The sequence below is a fragment of the Sinocyclocheilus anshuiensis genome, unplaced genomic scaffold (genome assembly GCF_001515605.1).
Source record: "Sinocyclocheilus anshuiensis isolate Anshui unplaced genomic scaffold, SAMN03320099.WGS_v1.1 scaffold450, whole genome shotgun sequence".
Taxonomy (NCBI): domain Eukaryota; kingdom Metazoa; phylum Chordata; class Actinopteri; order Cypriniformes; family Cyprinidae; genus Sinocyclocheilus; species Sinocyclocheilus anshuiensis.
This window is the reverse complement of record NW_015546056.1, coordinates 718,471-737,913: the sequence shown is the minus strand read 5'-3', so window position 1 is coordinate 737,913 and position 19,443 is coordinate 718,471. Positions and strand designations below refer to the sequence as shown.

Genomic DNA, 19,443 nt, shown 5'->3' with positions numbered 1-19,443 from the left:
ACACTTCTTATCAGAAAAGGTTCAATAAAGTATTGTCTTTTGTTGTTATGGGCGCGTCTACAGATTTCTTGCCATACGTCTATGTTTCTTGCATCTCACGACTATGTCGTGTATGAAATAATGTCTGTGTGCACGTGTCTAAAACAACAAACTGACGATTTATATATAATCATTTGTAATTGTATATACATTGTTGTGATTAATTGTGGCTGGAACAATAATGTAGCTGTAAAAATAGTTGCCTGCTGAAACTGAAATGTATATACATCATCATCATGACTAGATAGACACGGTGAGTTTGTCTTTACTATACATGTTAGATGTGATCCAGCTCATAGTAACAATCCTGTCAGATCGTCCATCCTTTGCATGAGAGTATAACGTTACAGGTCGGCCGATCTGGTTTTGTGGTTAAAGTGAACCTTTTCGAGCAATGTTGTCAATGTTGTCTGGGGGTTTGGCAAAAGGAGAGTGGGACGGTGGGCGGTGCTCGGGGTGGTCGGTGACAGTTATGCAGGCTGTGTGCATTTTACTGTGGACTGACTGTTGTGAAACTTATATGGTAGTTAAATAGCCCCTAGACCTCAGTTATCGTGAAAAAAGCCAGGAAATTTCAGTTTTGACAATATGGGACCTTTAAGAAAAGCTTACCAACCCTAAACTTTTCAACAGTCCTGTATATAAATAAGTTATAAGTAACTTGCAAAATATCAAACCATTGTTTTTAGTCAATTAAAATTATAAGAAAAAAGGTGACACTTTATATTAAGGTCCAATTCTCACCATTAACAAATCATTAACTACGACTTTTGCCTCAATATACTCCTAATTTGCTGCTTATTAATAGTTAGTAAGGTAGTTGTTAAGTTTAGGTATTGGGTAGGATTAGGGATGTAGAATATGGTCATGCAGAATTATGTGCTTTATAAGTACTAATAAACAGCCAATATGTTAATAACAGGCATGATAACAATCAACTAGTTAATAGTGTACTAAATTGTTACCGAAAAAAACTTATCAATTTAATAATTATACCAAAATGTGACAACTTGCCCTGACCTGTGTCATAAGCACTGTACTTTGAGTTCAAAACTTGAGATAAAATCTTGACAGTGTGGTTTTACTGAGTCCAATTTTTTGATCCAACTGCTACAACAAAAAAAAATGAGGAAATTCAAATTGTATTTTCACAAAAAAAAAAAAAAAAAAACTATGCTTTTGAATTAGATGTTTGGAAACCAACATAAAAATTACTGTTAGTAAAAACACATGCATAATTGGACTTTTAATTCCTTATACTGTAGCTACTAAGATGTGTGACAAGTTTCTCCAACTAACTCCAAACTCTAACATTCACACACGCAGAGATGAGTGAAATGTTTTTATATCCCTAGTCGGAAATTGGTGTCCAGGACACAATATAATTTTGCGAACCCCATCTCCTGTATGTGTCAGGAATATGGACCTGTTTTGTTGTGTTTTCCCTCCTCATGTGCTCCGTGAACCAGTTTCTCCCGTGCTTGATTGTGTTCATGTCATCCAGGTGTGTCTTGTAATTACCCTTGTTACCCCATGTATTTAAGTCCCAGTCTGTGCTGTCTGTCTTTGTCGGGTCTACAAACGTCATGTTCGTGTGTTACAGCCATTCCTAGTGTGGATTACCTCCTTGTTTTGGATTTATTAAAGACTGTTTCTCTGATCCACGTCTCCGTCGTTCTCCCTGACACAGTGTGTGCTTGATTGTGTTCATGTCATCCTGGTGTGTCTTGTAATTACCCTTGTTACCCCATGTATTTAAGTCCCAGTCTGTGCTGTCTGTCTTTGTCGGGTCTACAAACGTCATGTTCGTGTGTTACAGCCATTCCTAGTGTGGATTACCTCCTTGTTTTGGATTTATTAAAGACTGTTTCTCTGATCCACGTCTCCGTCGTTCTCCCTGACACAGTGTGTGACAGAAGACCCGACCTGAAAAGAACTTTAATTGTGTGTTTCCCTCCATTTGATTTCCGTTTTTTGTACAGTGTTTTTGTTTCCCGTGTTTTCCCCATGGATACCCTCGCCGCTTTGTTCGTCTCCCTAGCCCGTAAGGACCAGCTCCTTGTGGAGTATGTGGTTGAGTTCGATGATGCTGCGCTGAACTCACTGTTCTGGATCGGGGCAAACTACCACCGCCCCGTTGACCTCCCAGACACCACTGGACTGAGCTGGAGGAAAGCTATCATCTGGTGTCTGGAGAGCGTCTATCCCCGATCCAGAGCACAGCCAGACCCAGAGCCCAGCCCACCATCACCCCACTGGAGCTCAAGCCCGAGGCCACCGTTGACGGAGAGCCCAAGACCGCCGCGACCGACAAGCCATCGCCGCATGGAGCAACAGTGCTGAGGATTGCCGCGGAGCCGGAGCTGCAAGTAACGTCAGACCAGGTGAGAGATGCTACAACGCCCGCCACGAGGGAAAGAGCCGTGGACAGCGAGAGCGCGGAGAGGAGCTCCGCCCCCTGCACCATGGCTGAGGGTGAGCTTATTGTGGATCTGGGACTGTGGTATGCTGAGGGGGTCCCGAATTGGATTTAGGGGCCGACCTGCCCCCTGTCCTTCATCCTTTGTCAGAGCCCTCTGTCAGTTCCGTTCCCACGTCCGGCCCGCCGGCCGATTCACTCCCAAACCCTATGATGACAGCAGCAATCTCCTTAACCTCAGCCCAAAAGACGAGAATGAGGAGGAAAAGACTGTTGGCTCTAGCCCCTGACCAGAGTCGAGAGATGGCTATAGCCCCTGACCAGAGTCGAGAGATGGCTCTAGCCCCTGACCAGAGTCGAGTGATGTCTCCAGCCCCTGACCAGAGCCCAGAGAGGGCATTGGTTCCTGAGTCTAGCCCAGAGAGGGCTCCTGTTCCCACGTCCAGCCCAGAGAGGGCTGCGGTTCCCGCGTCCGGCCCAGGGAGGGCCTCAGATCCCGAGTCAAGCCCAGAGAGGGCCCCTGTTTCCCCGTCCAGCCCAGACAGGGCTGTGGTTCCCACGTATGGCCCAGGGAGGGCCTCGGCTCCTTAGTTTAGCCCAGAGAGGGCTCCTGTTCCTGAATACAGCCCAGAGAGGGCTTCCATTCCCAAGATTATCCCAGAGAGGACTCCTGTTCCTGAATTAGGCCCAGAGAAGGCTCCTGTTCCTAAGTTTGGCCCAGAGAGGGCTCCCGTTCCCGAGTTCAGCACTGAGAGGGCTCGTGTCCCCGAGTCCAACACAGAGAGGGCATCCGTTCCCAAGTTCGGCCCAAGGAGGGCGTTTGCTCCGGATTACAGCCCTGAGAGCCCGGAGGCTCAGAAATGCCCAACCACCCTCCCGTTCCTGCCTCCCCCACCACTGTCGTCTGGCAGCCCCTCTGCTCACCCTCAACCCACCATCTCTTCGATGCGAGCATCGTGGGTCTGCCAGTCTCCATCGTCGGCGTGGCTGGAGAATCCCTGGCCTCCGCCTCGGCCCGTCGACCCAGCACCTCCACCATGGCTCCTAACTCCCTCCTCGCCGCCGTGGCCCGTCAGTCCACTGGTTCCGCCGGGCTCCCTCGTCTCTCCGGCTCCGCCTTGGTCTGTTGTCGACCATCCATCGCCTCGGGACTCCACTCCTCCGGCTGCGCCTCGTCCCTCCAGCCCTCCAGCTCCATCAGGCTCCCCCTTCCCTTCGCCTCCGCCTCGGTCACATGAGCCACCTGTTCTGCCATGGTCCTCCGGATCCTCCTCGTCACCCTGGTTCTTCAGCTCTCCGTCTCCGCCTCGGGCTCCTCCACCTCCTGCTCCGCCGCCGTCGGTCGTCCCCCTGGAGTTGTCAGCCCTTCCTCCACCATGGCTCCTCCCTCCGTCGGCTCCACCGTGGGTCGTCTTTACGGCTGTGGCTTCGGTCCCACCTGGCTCCGACTGCTCCAAGCCCCACCTGTCTCCTCCCTGGCTCCTCCCTCCATCGTCTCTACCAAGGACTCTGTCTGCCAGCCCCCTCCCGGGTGCCTGTCCTCCTCTCGAGCCTCCTCCCAAGTTTCCACCCGTCCCTCCCCCTGTTGTTTCTACGGCGCGAGGACGCGCCTTTCGGGAGGGGGGCGATATGTCAGGAATATGGACCTGTTTTGTTGTGTTTTCCCTCCCCATGTGCTCCGTGACCCAGTTTCTCCCGTGCTTGATTGTGTTCATGTCATCCAGGTGTGTCTTGTAATTTCCCTCGTTATTCCATGTATTTAAGTCCCAGTCTGTGCTGTCTGTCTTTGTCGGGTCTACAAACGTCATGTTCGTGTGTTACAGCCATTCCTAGTGTGGATTACCCCCTTGTTTTAGATTTATTAAAAACTGTCTCTCCGATCCACGTCTCCGTTGTTCTCTCCGACACAGTGCGACAGTATGAAGCACCTGCACAATTTATGCTTCCTTTGTTTTTTACTGTGCTGGGCCAGAGCAAAGTCAGAGCCAGATTAGATCAATCAATCTGATCAATCTTCTGATTAGTCAATCTCCTGGCATGCTTTGCATGAAATGACCTTCAGTGATGGCAGAGCACTAGTCCAGTGTGTCATGGTCTGGTCGTCACCAGGTAATCGACAGAACTGGCGCCGGAGCTGAATTTGAGGTGTATGACTGGAAGTAATGTATGTGTGGGCTGCTATTCTTATAACACACGATAAGCCATTCATATTGACCAAATCACATCCTGTCCACTTTCTTGCCAAAAAAACGTCATGTCAACAGTCGCAACCGTAAACAAGGGGTCAGACGACTGTGAGGTGGGTAAGAGATGTGAATGGATGTCATGGCAGTCTTCCAACACTGTGTTCTTAAATAGAACCTGGTCATGGAGTGAATGGAGAGTTTTTTTTTTCAGGAGACATATTTGGTGCTCTAAATGAGATAAAACATGACCAAAAGAAGAAAAAAAAAGCACAAATATCAGGTTGTAATGTTAGCAAGTTCCGTGTTGTAATTAATGTTTTGGTTTCTTGTGCCTTGCAATTCAAATAAAGCTCATGTAACCAATAATTTATTTTTGTTTAACATACCAATGACACAGTGTAGGAGTCGCTAGAGTAGCTAACAGCAGAGATTATTGTTAATTTTAAAGGGAAAAATAATAAACTCAGAGTAATTAGAACCACTGGACCTTTACTTGACCTATTCGCCTTAAGTGTCCTACTTTCATAAGAACCCCCATTTCCCTTCAGTCTCTGAAAGTCTGGGTTCAGGAAGGTCGGTTTGGGGAGGAGATGGATTTAATTCAATACAACATTAAACTCCAAATGAGATTCTTCCTGTCTGAGACCAGAAAGAGCTCAGGACCAGGCCGAGAATGGGTGGGTGAGGAAACTCACAGGTCGCTGGGTTCAATGAGGGCCAGAGGGGCGACGGGAAGAAGAGGTCATGATGACTTTTATATTCTATTGAACCAACTACAAAGTGGCAAGCTGAACTTGTTAAATGACAAATGAATCTGTATTACATTATCTGTATTATTTGTCATTTTTCAAATTCAACTTGTAATTTTGGAGTCATGCTGTTCGAAAATATCATAGGTTTGCATGTTGTTTACATGCAGCTTTATTTTGTAGTGCTGGCATCATGCATGCATGATTTTACAGCAAAATAAATGAATCTGCATTACATTTGCCATTTTACAGATTCAACTTGTTAAAAAAACATCATAGGTTTGCATATTGTTTACGTGAAACTTTATTTTGTAGTTCTTTCGTAATGCATAAATTTTTATAGTGGAATGACAAATTAATCTGTATTAATAGATTCATTTATCATTTTATAAGTTCAGCTTGTAATTTTTTTGTGATACTGTCCAAAAATATCAGATTTTTGTTTTTGTTTTTACATCCAGTTTTATTTTGCAGTGCTGACATCATGCATATGATTTTAAAATTAAATGACATGAATTTGTATTACAGATTCATTTGTCATTTTACAGATTCATCTAGTCATTTTCTTATTATTCTGCATAAAAAAACATCATATGTTTGCATGTTGTTTACATGCAGGTTTAATTTGCAGTACTGGCATCATGCATATGATTTTATAGCGGAATGACAAATGAATCTGTATTACAGATTCAGTTGTCATTTTACAGATTCCGCTTGTCATTTTCATACTGTCCAAAAACATAATAGATTTTCATATTTTTTACATGCAGACTAGGGATGGTAAGATTCACCGATTTGCATCGGTGCGTCAGCATAAAAGTTAACGATACAATGCATCGATTTAAAAGAGTGTGCATCGGATACAAGTTGGCATTTGTATCGCAATGCATCGTTTCTAACATATTTGCATATATAAAAAACAATTTATTTATATATCATTATTATTAGATGCACTATTGTAGCGAATCAGCTCATAAGGGAAATATGAATAATTAATCATAACTAGTTATAATTAATTATAAATATTTAGATCCGCTGTAGATATTTACTTGACCTCTCAGGGTCAACTGTCTGTCAATTCTAAGAACGTTAATTTCCTGGTTAAGGGAAATAACTTTCTTACTGTACAATTCTACACCGAGCTTGTAGCATAAATCTGCATGGGTAGGGTTACATATATGTAGGATGACAGGAATGAGTGTTTCCATCACAAGCCTGCATAAAACAGTATAAAATCTCAAAGACAACATACACGATGACCTGAAGGCTATGTGTGTTCATTCAAAGAAAGGTTTTCCTATGGATTAATTAGTAGAAAAGTCCATTTCTACTGTGCATTGTGCCTCTTGCTATGGAACATGCAGTGATTTTCCCTACTCACATTCCATCAGGTCGTAAATGGCTCTTGTCTTAGCAAAGGTTTTGGGGTTGCCATGGTAACCAGTGGCCTGTGGTCATTCGCAGACATCCTGGCGCCCAGTCTATTGGGTGAGGGGTCTGTGACGACTTGTTAATCTAATTAATAACTGATTTGTTAAATCAAATGAAAAATTGTGTTTTTGATTGGTCCAGACGCTACACTATACTTTTATTAACTAGAAAGTAACCGATAATTTGTGACCAATATTTTATATTTAGATTGATTTCTCCTATCTAAACTGTTTGTCAAGCGCATTCTCTCATCACCACTGCCGCTATGTGAATATGAAGTATCACAACACTACGGAAACCGAGGTTGTGTCCTGAGAGTCACATAGAATATAGATTAACATGGCAGAGGTAGAGCTGCATCTTCCACCAAATAATTATAATGACCCAAAGAAATAAAAGCGAACTATCTGTACTATATTGAATTGCATAGCATCATATTTTTTCCACGGCACCGTATTGCATTGAATCGCATTATGTTGAATTGAATCAAAATTGGATCATACTGCATTGTAATAGGGGTGAATCATATCGCATCACATCGGTAGCTGCTTCATATGTATCTTTAATGTATCATATCACTGGCTATGCATCAAGATGCGTATCACACCGGCCTCTGTTTTGGAGATGCACATCCCTAATGCAGACTAGTTTTGAAGTTTTGGCATCATACATTTGATTTTATACTGGAATGACAAATTAATCTGTATTACGAATTCCAAAAGCTACATCGGTTTGCATGTTGTTTATGTGCAGCTTTATTTTGTAGTGCTGGCATCATGCATATGATTTTACAGTGAAATCTGTATCACAATCTGTATTACAGATTCAGTCCTCATTTTGCAGATTTTACAAATTTTGCATATTGTCCAAAAATATCATCAGCTTACATGCATTTTATGTGCAGCTTTTTTGTGTGTGTGTGTGTGTGTGTGTGTGTGTGTGTGTGTGTTGATGTCATGCATGCAATTCCACTGTAAAACCATGTGTAGGACTCCAGCACTACAAAATACTGCTGCACATAAACACGCAAATTTGCAAATTTATGATATTTTTGGACAGTTAAGATGGATTCCACATTAAAAAAGCCAGTGATGGATAAAAATGATCCCAAGGAAAGCCTTCCAGCCCCAGAAGCACTGCCCGTTGTGTGTGGTTAATGACACACAATTGAGAAGGTAAACAAACTGTCTGGGAACGAATAAATCATTGCACATAGCTCATCAAAGTAAACAACCTGAGGTAAACAAGGCAGACAAGGGCTCCCGCTCTAGGCAAAATTGCTCCTAAAGATACAACGTACCATGCCAGAGCCAGTTCATGTGATACAGACTCCATTTGATTCGCTCCAGACCTAATCTGTTCAGGACTGCGTGACAGCCCTCTGAGAAAATAAATGATCTGGAGTCCGGATTAAACTTGAGCAAACACTTGGAACGGATGGCTAATTTTCCATCCAAAACTGATCAGGCTAAAATTTCACTAAATTTGGAATGTATCTTTTGTGCGTTACAATGGTATTTTGGCTGAGGTGTTTTAAGACATTCCATTCTTTTGGTTACTTAACAATGATGCTGTGTCTATCAGTCAGACAAACAGAAGAAGTTTATGGTTTGGAACCAAACACTGCCTGAATTTTGTTTGACCTTTGGCCTTTTTCAGCGGTCAGTTGCCTCGCAATGAATTTACCTGTAAATGACCCCATTTTGGTGCAGGAACATGAGGGCTGAGGTCATCTCAGCAGCATAAAACCGGGAACGAGCTTCATCGAATTTGCGCGAACGCTGGATCTGGAACATCAGGTCTCCGCCATTCACATATTCCATGACGAAGAACAAACGGTCCTAAAGTGAAGAAACAGAGTAAACAGGTTCATTATTTGACTCAATAAATGCTAACTGTTTAATTTGAACAATTTTTAATTTCTCATTGTAGTGATTGCAAAACATCACTGCACCCGGAAATCAAGGGCTTAATTTGATGTCTACATACAAGTAGGAATGGGAATTGCAAGGAATTTACAGATTCTTGATCTCGAGATGGAGATTTGAGGGTCTTTTTACCTAACTATTAAACAAACAAAAATGCTAAAACACAACACTATTTTTGAAATGGACATTATAGTGTTAGACTGAAACGTTAGACTCATTTATACTGATTCAAAAGTCATGAGAAGGAGATTTGTGGGTCTTTTTAACTGAACCATTACAAAGAATACATGATTCCTTTGCGAACCGGACATAACTCCAGAATGTTTGCCTGAGGTTATGGATTACAGGTAATGATGTTGTAAATAATATTCAGTTTCTTGCACAGACCAGTCTTTTCGCTTCATAAGACCTCAATATATTGTCAGGAGCCATGGGTATTAATTTTGTGTTACGTTTATATGCTTTTTTTTGACTCTCAATGTGCCAGTAGCCGTTGACTTGCACGCTGTGAATCACGAAGGGTTTCAGCTAAAAATCTTCTTTATTGTTCTACTGGAGAAAAGAGTCACTTATATCTAGGATAGCCTGAGGCTGAGTAAATTAACAGCAAATTTTCATTTTTGGATGTACTATCCCTTTAAGAGACATTTGTTCCATTTACATTTTAATACAGTGATCCAACATTCATGAACCTTTAACAGAACCGTAAAAAGTCATGAACATCATTAGTTTCCTTTTTTTTTAAGAATGTTTCTTATTTTTCAGCCCTAAAGGATTCAGACATAGGGGAATGCACTTTCAAATTAAAATAATTTTTGAGTGTTTATGAAATCCAACTATTAACCACAACTGGGGTTAAAAGACAAGGCTACAGAATAGAATATAAACGTTGGAAAGTTCAGAGTCAATGAGAGAAGACAGCATTAGAAGAATCCAGCAGCCATTCTCAGAAAACATGAACCCGTTGCCCTGTACGGCTGAATAGAATATATCTCATTATCTTCAGTGGGTCATGCACATCATTTCAAAGAATCAAGATGTATATCAAACCCACACAAACTGCCAATCCAGCTATGTGACTCATGTCCTAGTCAGCAGACATAACGATTGGCTGAGGAAATACACTGAAATTTGAACGCACATACTCAAAGATGTTCATTTGGCTGTAAGGAGAAGAACCTGATTTGCATCTTTCTGCAAAAAAACCCATACCTAACAATGGAAAAGGATGCTTTAACGAATTGTTTACCATCTGAACATTAAAAAAAACAAACAAGAGAAAACCCGCAGAATAAACACAGGAAGATATTTCACATGCAATGTGAAGGAGTTCATTGAGTTCATAGTGCATTTTTTGCATATTTTGCGAATTGCAGGTCAGAAAATTTAAACTTGGAATGAAAAAAGGCTACGGGCTGTAGAGAATATTTCCTTTATTGTCTCACCCTATATTTCTTGCTACCTGTTTCTTCTCTCAGAATGATCAGAAGAGAAGTGTAGGTGATTTTTTTCAGCCGTTGCAGGCCTCATACAACTGCCTCACATTGGTGATATGAATGATACGCTGATATTTTTTAATTGAAGTCATGATTTCATTGTAATCGTATGTCTTATGTAATTGCGGGCCATTCTGCCCCGCTTGTCCTTTGCTATGAAAGCGAATTTAAACAGGATGCTGAAATAGTTTGTTTAAAATGTGCCCAGAGTCACAGCAAAGGCCCACCCAATCAAATGCCAAAAAACATTTCCTGCCTCTAATTAGAAATGTACAGATACTGGTGTCCCTGCGCCGTGCAAGAGAAAAGGATCGACAGATAACAACCAAGACCCAACAAGCCGGTCTAACAGAGTGTATCAGCCAGCCTTCATATCTGCGCTACATATGAATGAGTGTTAAAGTACAACTTAAGGCTGGAATACACTGCACTTTACTCAGATTTTTGCCCTGATTTACAGTCTGGACAAGTTGATGCTAGTTGGCAAAAATCAGAGCCTGTCTGCAGATTTAAGTTGACCGATTTCATAGAAAATCTCATTGTGTGTGATGGTCACAGACTTCTATGATTCCTTCCTGTTTGAGGATATCAGAAATGTTTGATATTTTGAGCTGATTTTAGAACACATATTGCTTTCATTTTTATGCATCTCCTAATGACAATGCATGTGAATTTGTTGTGTTCGGAATGTATGATGAACACTCCATCAAAGAACATTCTTCTACATGCTTAAATTAAAATAAATAAATAAAATAAAACACGTTTTGGCCCACTTTTCTTCATGGTAATTGTTGTTCCCCACAGTGAGATTACCACACTCCACACTAGCTTATCAAATGACCAGCTTTGTTCGCCTGATAGCAACAGGAAATAATTATAATTTCAGTACAGAGTGTATTGTGTGTGTGGCCCTGGACATTAATCAAGAATGTTTATCCTAGTCCTATGGCTTATAAGAACCAAATACAAGGGGTTCAGAAATCTACTAATAAATAAACCTGTTTCTAATTTGCATGCATCAGCATAACACTTTGTGTAAATGTAATTAATACTTATTATTATTTTAAATGTATCAAAATCCTTAATCTAAAGCTTTCTCACTCGTTTCCAGTTTAATTAAAAATAAAATAAAAAATTCACTAAAGACAGACTTAGTATCATATACTCCACAGAATAATGATAATTTTTTTGTTTACAGTAAACAGTAATACTGATAAATATTACCACAATTTAAAACAACAATTTACATTTGAAAATATTTTACAATTAACCTTTTTTTTTTCATATTTTTCAGCATAATTTCTCCAGACTTCAAGGTCACGTGATCCTTCAGAAATCATTCTGATATGCTATTTTGCTGCTCAGTTATTATCAATTCATATTTTTGCTCAATTATTAAAATGTTTCTAATTGTCAATGTAAAAAATGACAAAGAACTGAACTTATTTGAAATAATCTTTTGTAACATTAGAAATGTCTTTACTGTTCCTTTTGATCAATTTAATGTTTCCTTGCTGAATAAAAGTCTTTCTTTCTTTCTTTCTTTCTTTCTTTCTTTCTTTCTTTCTTTCTTTCTTATCTTAACCAGAACTTTTGAATGGTTATGTATCATGGTTTCTACAAAAAGTATGAAGCAGCACAACTGTTTTCAACATTGGTAATAATAAGAAAAGTTTCTTGAGCATCAAATCATCATATTAGAATGATGTCTGAAAGATCATGTAACACTGTAGACTGGAGTAATGATGCTAAAAAAATCAGCTTTAACATAGAAATCATTTAAAATATATGCAAATAGAAAACATTTATTTTAAATTGCAATAATATTTCTCAGTATTACTGTGTTAATTTTTCATTCAATAAAATTTAAAAATCATAATTATTACAAACTTCTGACCAGTAGTGTACCTGCAAAGGAGGTCATACACTCTTCACTTGGCTTCACTAAATCTACATAGGATACAAATTCATAGATGTATCTGTGCACTGTATTTATTGAAAGGCCTAATCCTAGTGCATTATATAATATCATGTGAAAACAGTGTAACAACACTTTTGAATGGAAAGGACCCTTACTGTGTTGGTTATAAGGGCCATTTCTATACAAACACAGTAATGTTCTCTCTCTTTGATGCTTGAGGTTCAGTTGAAGGTGAATGCCAGGTGCTGTGTGCTGTATCACAGACTCAAATGATGAAAGCTGCGGCACTGTGTTTCTAAAGCAAGGGTTTCATTCAGAACAAACAGCCCTCCCTCCAGCCCTTTACATCAGTAATCACAATCACAAATTCAGATAAAAACTGTGGGAAAAAATGGCCCAGATATAGAAAATACCCCCATTTTTAACTATTTATTTGATCAAAAAAATACAGCAAAAATATTGTGAAATATTATTACAATGTAACATAACTGTTTTCTGTTTGATTATATTTTAAAATGAAATTCTGTAATGTTAAAGGTGAATATCCAGCATCATTACTCCAGTCTTCAGTGTCACATGATCCTTAAGAAATCATTTAAATATGCTGATTTGCTGCTTAAGAAACATTTATTATTGTTATCAATGTTGAAAACAGTCATGCCACTTAATATTTCTATGACACTTTTTTTAAGGATTCTTTGATGAGCAGAGAATTAAAAAAACTGAATGTATTTGAAATATATACTCAAACATGAATGTTGTTGAATGTGTATAGCTAAAATTTGTTTATGAATAAAACTCAAATTAGCTCTGAAAACCCTCCTAAACCTGAAACTGTGACAATACACAAGAGTAACTAACATCTAACATTATTTACAATTACTTTTGTATTTCATCTTAATTTTAGTTTTAGCTCAAATCAATAATTTCAAATTGACTTCAATTAAATTATTTAATAGAAGTATTTATCTGCCAAAAATACACAGTTATTTGTTAAAATTTCTGAAAATGAATTATGGTGGTAAATATTGGCCCTTAACAATAAAGTTAATTTTTAACATAAGTAGTCCCGCAGTTTAGATCAATATCTCCATCATTCACAGCTGGCAAAACTTCTGAATGCAATAAATATTGCAGCAAATGCTAGAAATATAATACACACTTTACTTTGGCATTGGAAACTGACAAATAGAGTCGGTCTAGACCGTGTCGAACAGACTCAGTACATGAGAAGCAGTGAACTCATGTGAAGTAGTAAAGTAACACACACTGCTACCAGAGACTCTTAACACACACTCCTCTGGCCAAGAAGCTGTCGCTCTTCATTTCATGATGCTTGTCATTACAGCAGGAATGTCTCTCTCAGAACAACACAGTCTTTACACAGCTTATATGCAGAAGCCGTGTTGCTCTCTCTGTCCATCATAATGCTCTTAATTGGCCCATTCGGATGCTTTTTCAGGTTTGAGCATGCCACTATGTTCTATATAAAACTCTGTGTTTGAGAACATTCAGTTCTGTGAGGAATGTTTCTACAGAGAAAAGCTTATTAAGCTCAGTGTAGCGGCGGGTGATGAAAAAACACGGGCTTAGCGAGTACCTGATAAGTGAATGGCGTGAGGTATTCTGCTGTCCTTACACGGATGCAACCTGATACTACACAAATATGATAACAATGGGATATTTATACACCTAGTGTACTGTAAATGCAGCTAAACATGAGCTGGGTATGTTTTGTTATGATAAGAAGTCATGAAATTATAGTTTCTGCTAAAACAAACAATAGAATTCATCCATCTGCCTTTCTGTTACCTGGAGGTGTTACACCGCAGGATGTAAAAACAGAATATGTAAAAAGATGCACATAAACGTTACGAACTTAGCATTTTACCACAGTAGGAGGTAAAATGCTGCCTTTTCTTAACACACATGCTTGAGGAGATGTCTTTTTCCTGTTATGGTGCCCCGCTTTGTGTCTGACAGGATTAAAGTGAGGCACTTTCTTGTAATAGCTGATAAGGAAAATTTACAATAATTCAAATAAAAAAATGGATTTAATTCTTCTTTGAGGTATTTTAAAGCAGCATATTTTAAAACCATTTTGATTCAAAGGCCCCTGCATAGTCCAACATAATATTCAATGATATTTCCTTCAGTATGTCTGTTATAATTGTGGCAAAACAGATTTATATGAACAGAAATTAAGAGTGTTGATATATTAACCACAACTCATTGTGTGATTCCAGAAATTTTGAGAACTATATGTTTACAGTTTTGTAATGATTGCATGTTTTATATTACTTCAGTTAAGTTGGATTATTTTAATATATTGTTAATGATAATTATGTAACTTATATTAATGATAATTTTAAGCCATCCTGTGGTCCCCTGCTTGAGGACAACTGTTTTAAAGTATTATCCCAATTAGATAACGCTAATATATTTATACTTACATTCTGATGCATTTCTGTATTTCACAGTGAAAACTGTACTCTGTAAAAAATAACTGTGAATTTAACGGTAAAAGACTGTAAAAATGCTACAGTAAAAACCTGTTAAATGGTTAACAGTAAATTCCCATACTATATACGGTGAAAAACTGTGTTGGACATTACATGTAATTTTACGGTAGTATACCGTTTTTGGAAGTGAAAAAGAAGGTGACCGTGATTTCACCAAGTACAACATGTTCCTGGAATGGGTAAGGTTAGGTTTAGGGGTGGGGATTGGGTTAAGTCTGTATTTTTGGACAGTAATGTTGATCCAGGATCAACAAAAGATGTTGATCCAGGAACATGTCTTACTTGGCAAAATCACGGCGACCGAAAAAGAAAGTATAATTTACAGTGAATAACCGTAAATTGACATCCCCAGAATTCCCTGCATTACATTTCAAATGTGATACTTTTTTGTTGTTGAAATAACTATGTTTCTTCTTAGTTTTTTCTTATCATTTTTACCGTAAATTTTATGGAATTTTTTTACAGTGTTTGATAACTTCTAAAATGCTTAAAAAGTAATTTTATAATTATTAAGCCAATTTAAAAAAAAAAAAAAAAAGATAGGGTAAGATGGGGGTAAGATATTTGTGTCTATTTGTTAATAAGGGATTCGTAGAAACATTCATGTTTCTAGATTTGTGAAGAAAAATATTAGCTATACTATTACTAGTGTTACTATTTCCATAGAATAAATGTACATATAATTTACATACAATATACATTTAAATCTCCTTGAATGGTATTCTTGACTTTGACTTGACTTTGTCTACCATCAGTTATTCAATTATTCAACTAAATTGCCAAAACACAATTTTAAATAGAACAGTTGATTTAGTATTTTACATTAATAAAACAAAAATATAGGTAGCGATTTATTTTACAGCCCTTTTGTACGTCCATACTAAGTACTCATTATATTAATTACGATATTTACTATGAAGCATTTTTACTATGGTAATAACTAGATAACCATGAACTTACCTATAAACTTAACCTTAACCCATTTACCATATTTACCATACACTACCTAGTACTTTCTTAGTTATGTACACTGTAGACTTAAGTGCACGTACTGCAAAATAAGTTCAATGCAAAAGTTGAAGTTGAAGTTCATACAATTGGTAATATGCAATAAGTTCACCAAAGTTCAAACAATTAATAATATGCATTCTTTAAAAGTTTGCCCAGGAGGGGTTTCTTGACCCAGGCAGGAAGTAATGTTACATTTTGTGTTATGATAACTAAATTAGCAAATGTTTCTAATAACTCATTTGCTAATGCATTATCATCATGCACATTAAAAACTTATATTTAATATGTTACAATTTAAAAGATTGCACACTGTTCTTAAGGAGACATCTTCCCCTATCTTACCCTACTGACTTTTTGTGTGTGTGTGTGTGATTACACTAATACTTGTCAACTGCAAAACCTATTCAAAATCTGTCATCATATACAAACCACATTCACTGCAAACTACCTCTCTTCTTTCTTCACTTTGTAAAGCCCCCAATGACGACTTAAAGACAGATCTCTCTCCACATATAGAAGTCATCATCTATGAATTCAGTCTAGTTTGTGAAATAAAAAAAGAGGTTTTTTTGCTTGTGAGAACAAGCTGCAGTTGCACATTTAATTATATTCCTCAAGAATAAATTCCTCATTACTACGAGAAAGAAAAACAAACAAACAAATGTACAAAATCCATTTATCACTCAAGAATATTCCATTAAGGGCACTGAAAAGCAAACACATTTTGGATTTGATCCATTAACAGAGTCACTTCTCACATGTAAATGGAGATTGAAAGAGAAACTTCTGTGATCATTTAACTTGTTCTGAACCTCTATGAGTTTTTTCTTCTGTTGAACACAAAAGAAGATATTTTGAAGAATGCTGGTAACCAAACAGTTGACGGTAGCCACTGACTTCCATAGTATTTTTTTCTATAAGACTGGCTACCATCAACTGTTTGGTTACCGACATTCTTCAAAATATCTTCTTTTGTGTTCAACAGAAGGAAAAACTCATACAGGCTTGGAATGACATGAGGGAGAGTAAATGATGACAGAATGTTTATTTTTGGGTGAACTGTCCCTTTAAGGACTGTAAATCAAAGCATGTATCTGTGATATGTGTGTACTGTGTGTACTCGGTGTCTTCTTCAGTTGAAGTCCAGACAGGTACAGCTGCCTACACAGATGTCACAAAGAGAACGGCTCAATCTGACTGCGATTAATGGAGCGACTACAGAACATAAATGTGAGGGATCATAGCCAAGACATCTGGGAACACTCCAACCTGCTGTCCAAGAGCAGAGATGAGCCAAATACAGGAAGAAATGTCATTCCACGACCTCGGTTAAGAAGTTAAGTGTGGGAGTATAAACTAACCAGATTGGAACAAGTGTTCATAAGAACTTTGAGAACATCATCCAAAAAAGCAGGGGAAAATTATTTAATTATAAACAATCTTGGAATTGTTTTTTTCTCTCGCTCTTTTGCTGCCTGATGTTTTTCAGCTCCATAAGTTTCCATATGCGCTTTGGCTGCTTGTATAATGTTATTTACATTGCTTAGCTGTAATTAGGTGGATAAGAGTTGCACTGTGATCCTGAGGCTGACTGCTGTCTGAAAATCATGATAAAACTCTAGTTCATTAGCAGGAACAACCTTTCTGCTCATGTCATGCCTTCACTTTATAAACAAGGCATCAACATTTATGCTTTCGGCTGCCAATTTTATCCAAAAAGGTGACTTGCATTTATGGTATGCACTTATTAGTAAGCGTGTTCCCTGGAAATGGAACTCATGATGACCTCAGTGTTGTTACAAGTTTTTGGAAATTTTTGGAGAACTTTTAATGTATCCTGAACATTTATACATAATTTATACATAACCAACTAGGTTCATATTTTGAACAGTAATCTTGGGAGTTTCTGTATCTCTGAAACATTTAAAATGAGCTTTGACAGTTATTGTTAAGGATTTTCTTATTAACAATAATTTAATAATTTAAATTGATTTAGTTAGAACTTGTGATTTTTTATTTGTGAAAGTAAAAATGTGATTAAAAATGCTGAAAAACACTTAATACGTCATTTTAATCTAAAATCTCGATTTATGGACACATTATATATCAACTAAATTTACACTACCGTTCAAAAATTTGGAGTCAGTAAGATTTTTTTTTTTTGTAAAAAATTAATAGTTTTACTCATAAAGGATGCAATAAACAGATTAAAAGTGACAGTAAAGACATTTATAATTCTACAAACTAATTATATTTCAAATAAATGCTGTTCTTTTGAACTTCCTATCATCAAAGAATCTTAAAATATTTTTAAGATATAAGACACAACACAACTGTTTCAACATTTATAATAATAATAATAATACCTGTTTCTTGAGCAGCAAATCAGCATATTAGAATGATTTCTGAAGGATCATGTGACACTGAAGACTGCAGTAATGATGCTGAAAATTCAGCTTTGCATCACAGGAATAAATAATAGTTTATAATATATTCAAATAGAAAACAGGTATCTTAAATTGTAAAAATAGTTCACAATACACGTGTTTTTACTGTATTTTTAGTCAAATAAATGCAGCCTTTATGAGACTTTGTTCAAAAACATAAAAAAATCTTACCAACCCCAAACTTTTAAACAATAGTATATAATGCTTACGTAAGGCACTGTAAATTAAATATGCTATAGATTTAAACATGCTTTACTTTACTACATAGTAGTTAATTTCATTGTACTCTTTTACTTGGTTCGATATACACATCAAATAATTTCATTGAGCACTGGAAGCGATGGGTTAAAGAGTATCTATGGGGAAAGTCTATCAGAGGGTTACATAAGCGGGGATCAGCGCAGGACCTCAGCCCTGCTGATGCTGAGGCTGTTTCTGAGGGTGAGAGGCAGAGCAAGTCCGGGCAAAGGCGTCCTTAGCAGTGCCTGATAGCAAATTAGGCATTGAGGGAACACGAAATGGAGCGAGAAACGGAGCATGTCAACAAGAGGTCAGCCTGCCATGCTATTTGTGAGGCAACAAAGAGCTGATGAGAGAAAACAAGAAAAAAATAAAAGAAAAAGAAAGGAACACACACCTGCATTCATTCAGTTCAAGATCTGATTAAACGCAAAACGCTGCAGACCGCAAGTGTGTAATCTGTGTACAAAACCAAATCTGCGGATAAATCAAATCTTTACTTAATCTGCGATCATTAGGGCTATAAATGTACACTTCAGACCAAAATCTCTCAATTTTCTGACTTGCATTTTGTTTCTTTGTTGAATTTTCCTCACATTTAAGAGAATTTCCTCATATATTTAAAATAATGCAGCATCAGATGTTGTTGCATTGGTCATTATATGTAATAAGCAAAATATTGTAATGCAAAATATTTGGTCCAAGTGGGCCAAAGCAAGAAGTAAGTGTGTGTGTGTGTGTGTGTGTGTGTGTGTGTGTGTGTGTGTGTATGAGGGAGAGTTGAAAAGAAAACAAACAGCATATGGAATACACATCATGCCCGATAAGCATCAGAACCACATTATGTAAGGCTAATGGCAATCACCTTCTTCTGGTGCAAAATAAACACAAGAACAAATCTCTCCAAAACAAACTTCAGGTCAAAATGTTTACAGATAAAAATGCCAATAATAATATTTTCTAAGCATGGTTAAAACACTACATTTCCTATATACTGTAGATCACACACACACACACACACACACACACACACACACACACACACACACACACG

At 37.9% G+C, this 19,443-nt stretch overlaps 1 protein-coding gene across 1 annotated transcript in view; it reads right to left on the bottom strand.

Moving 5' to 3' along the window:
- The window catches only part of LOC107699301 (protein kinase C epsilon type), a 114,267-nt gene that overhangs the window by 24,305 nt on the left and 70,519 nt on the right, over nucleotides 1-19,443 (bottom strand). The window contains exon 11 of the mRNA XM_016500513.1: nucleotides 8,511-8,665. Within this exon, the coding sequence (XP_016355999.1) occupies nucleotides 8,511-8,665 (155 nt within the window). The remainder of the gene's footprint in view (nucleotides 1-8,510; nucleotides 8,666-19,443) is intronic.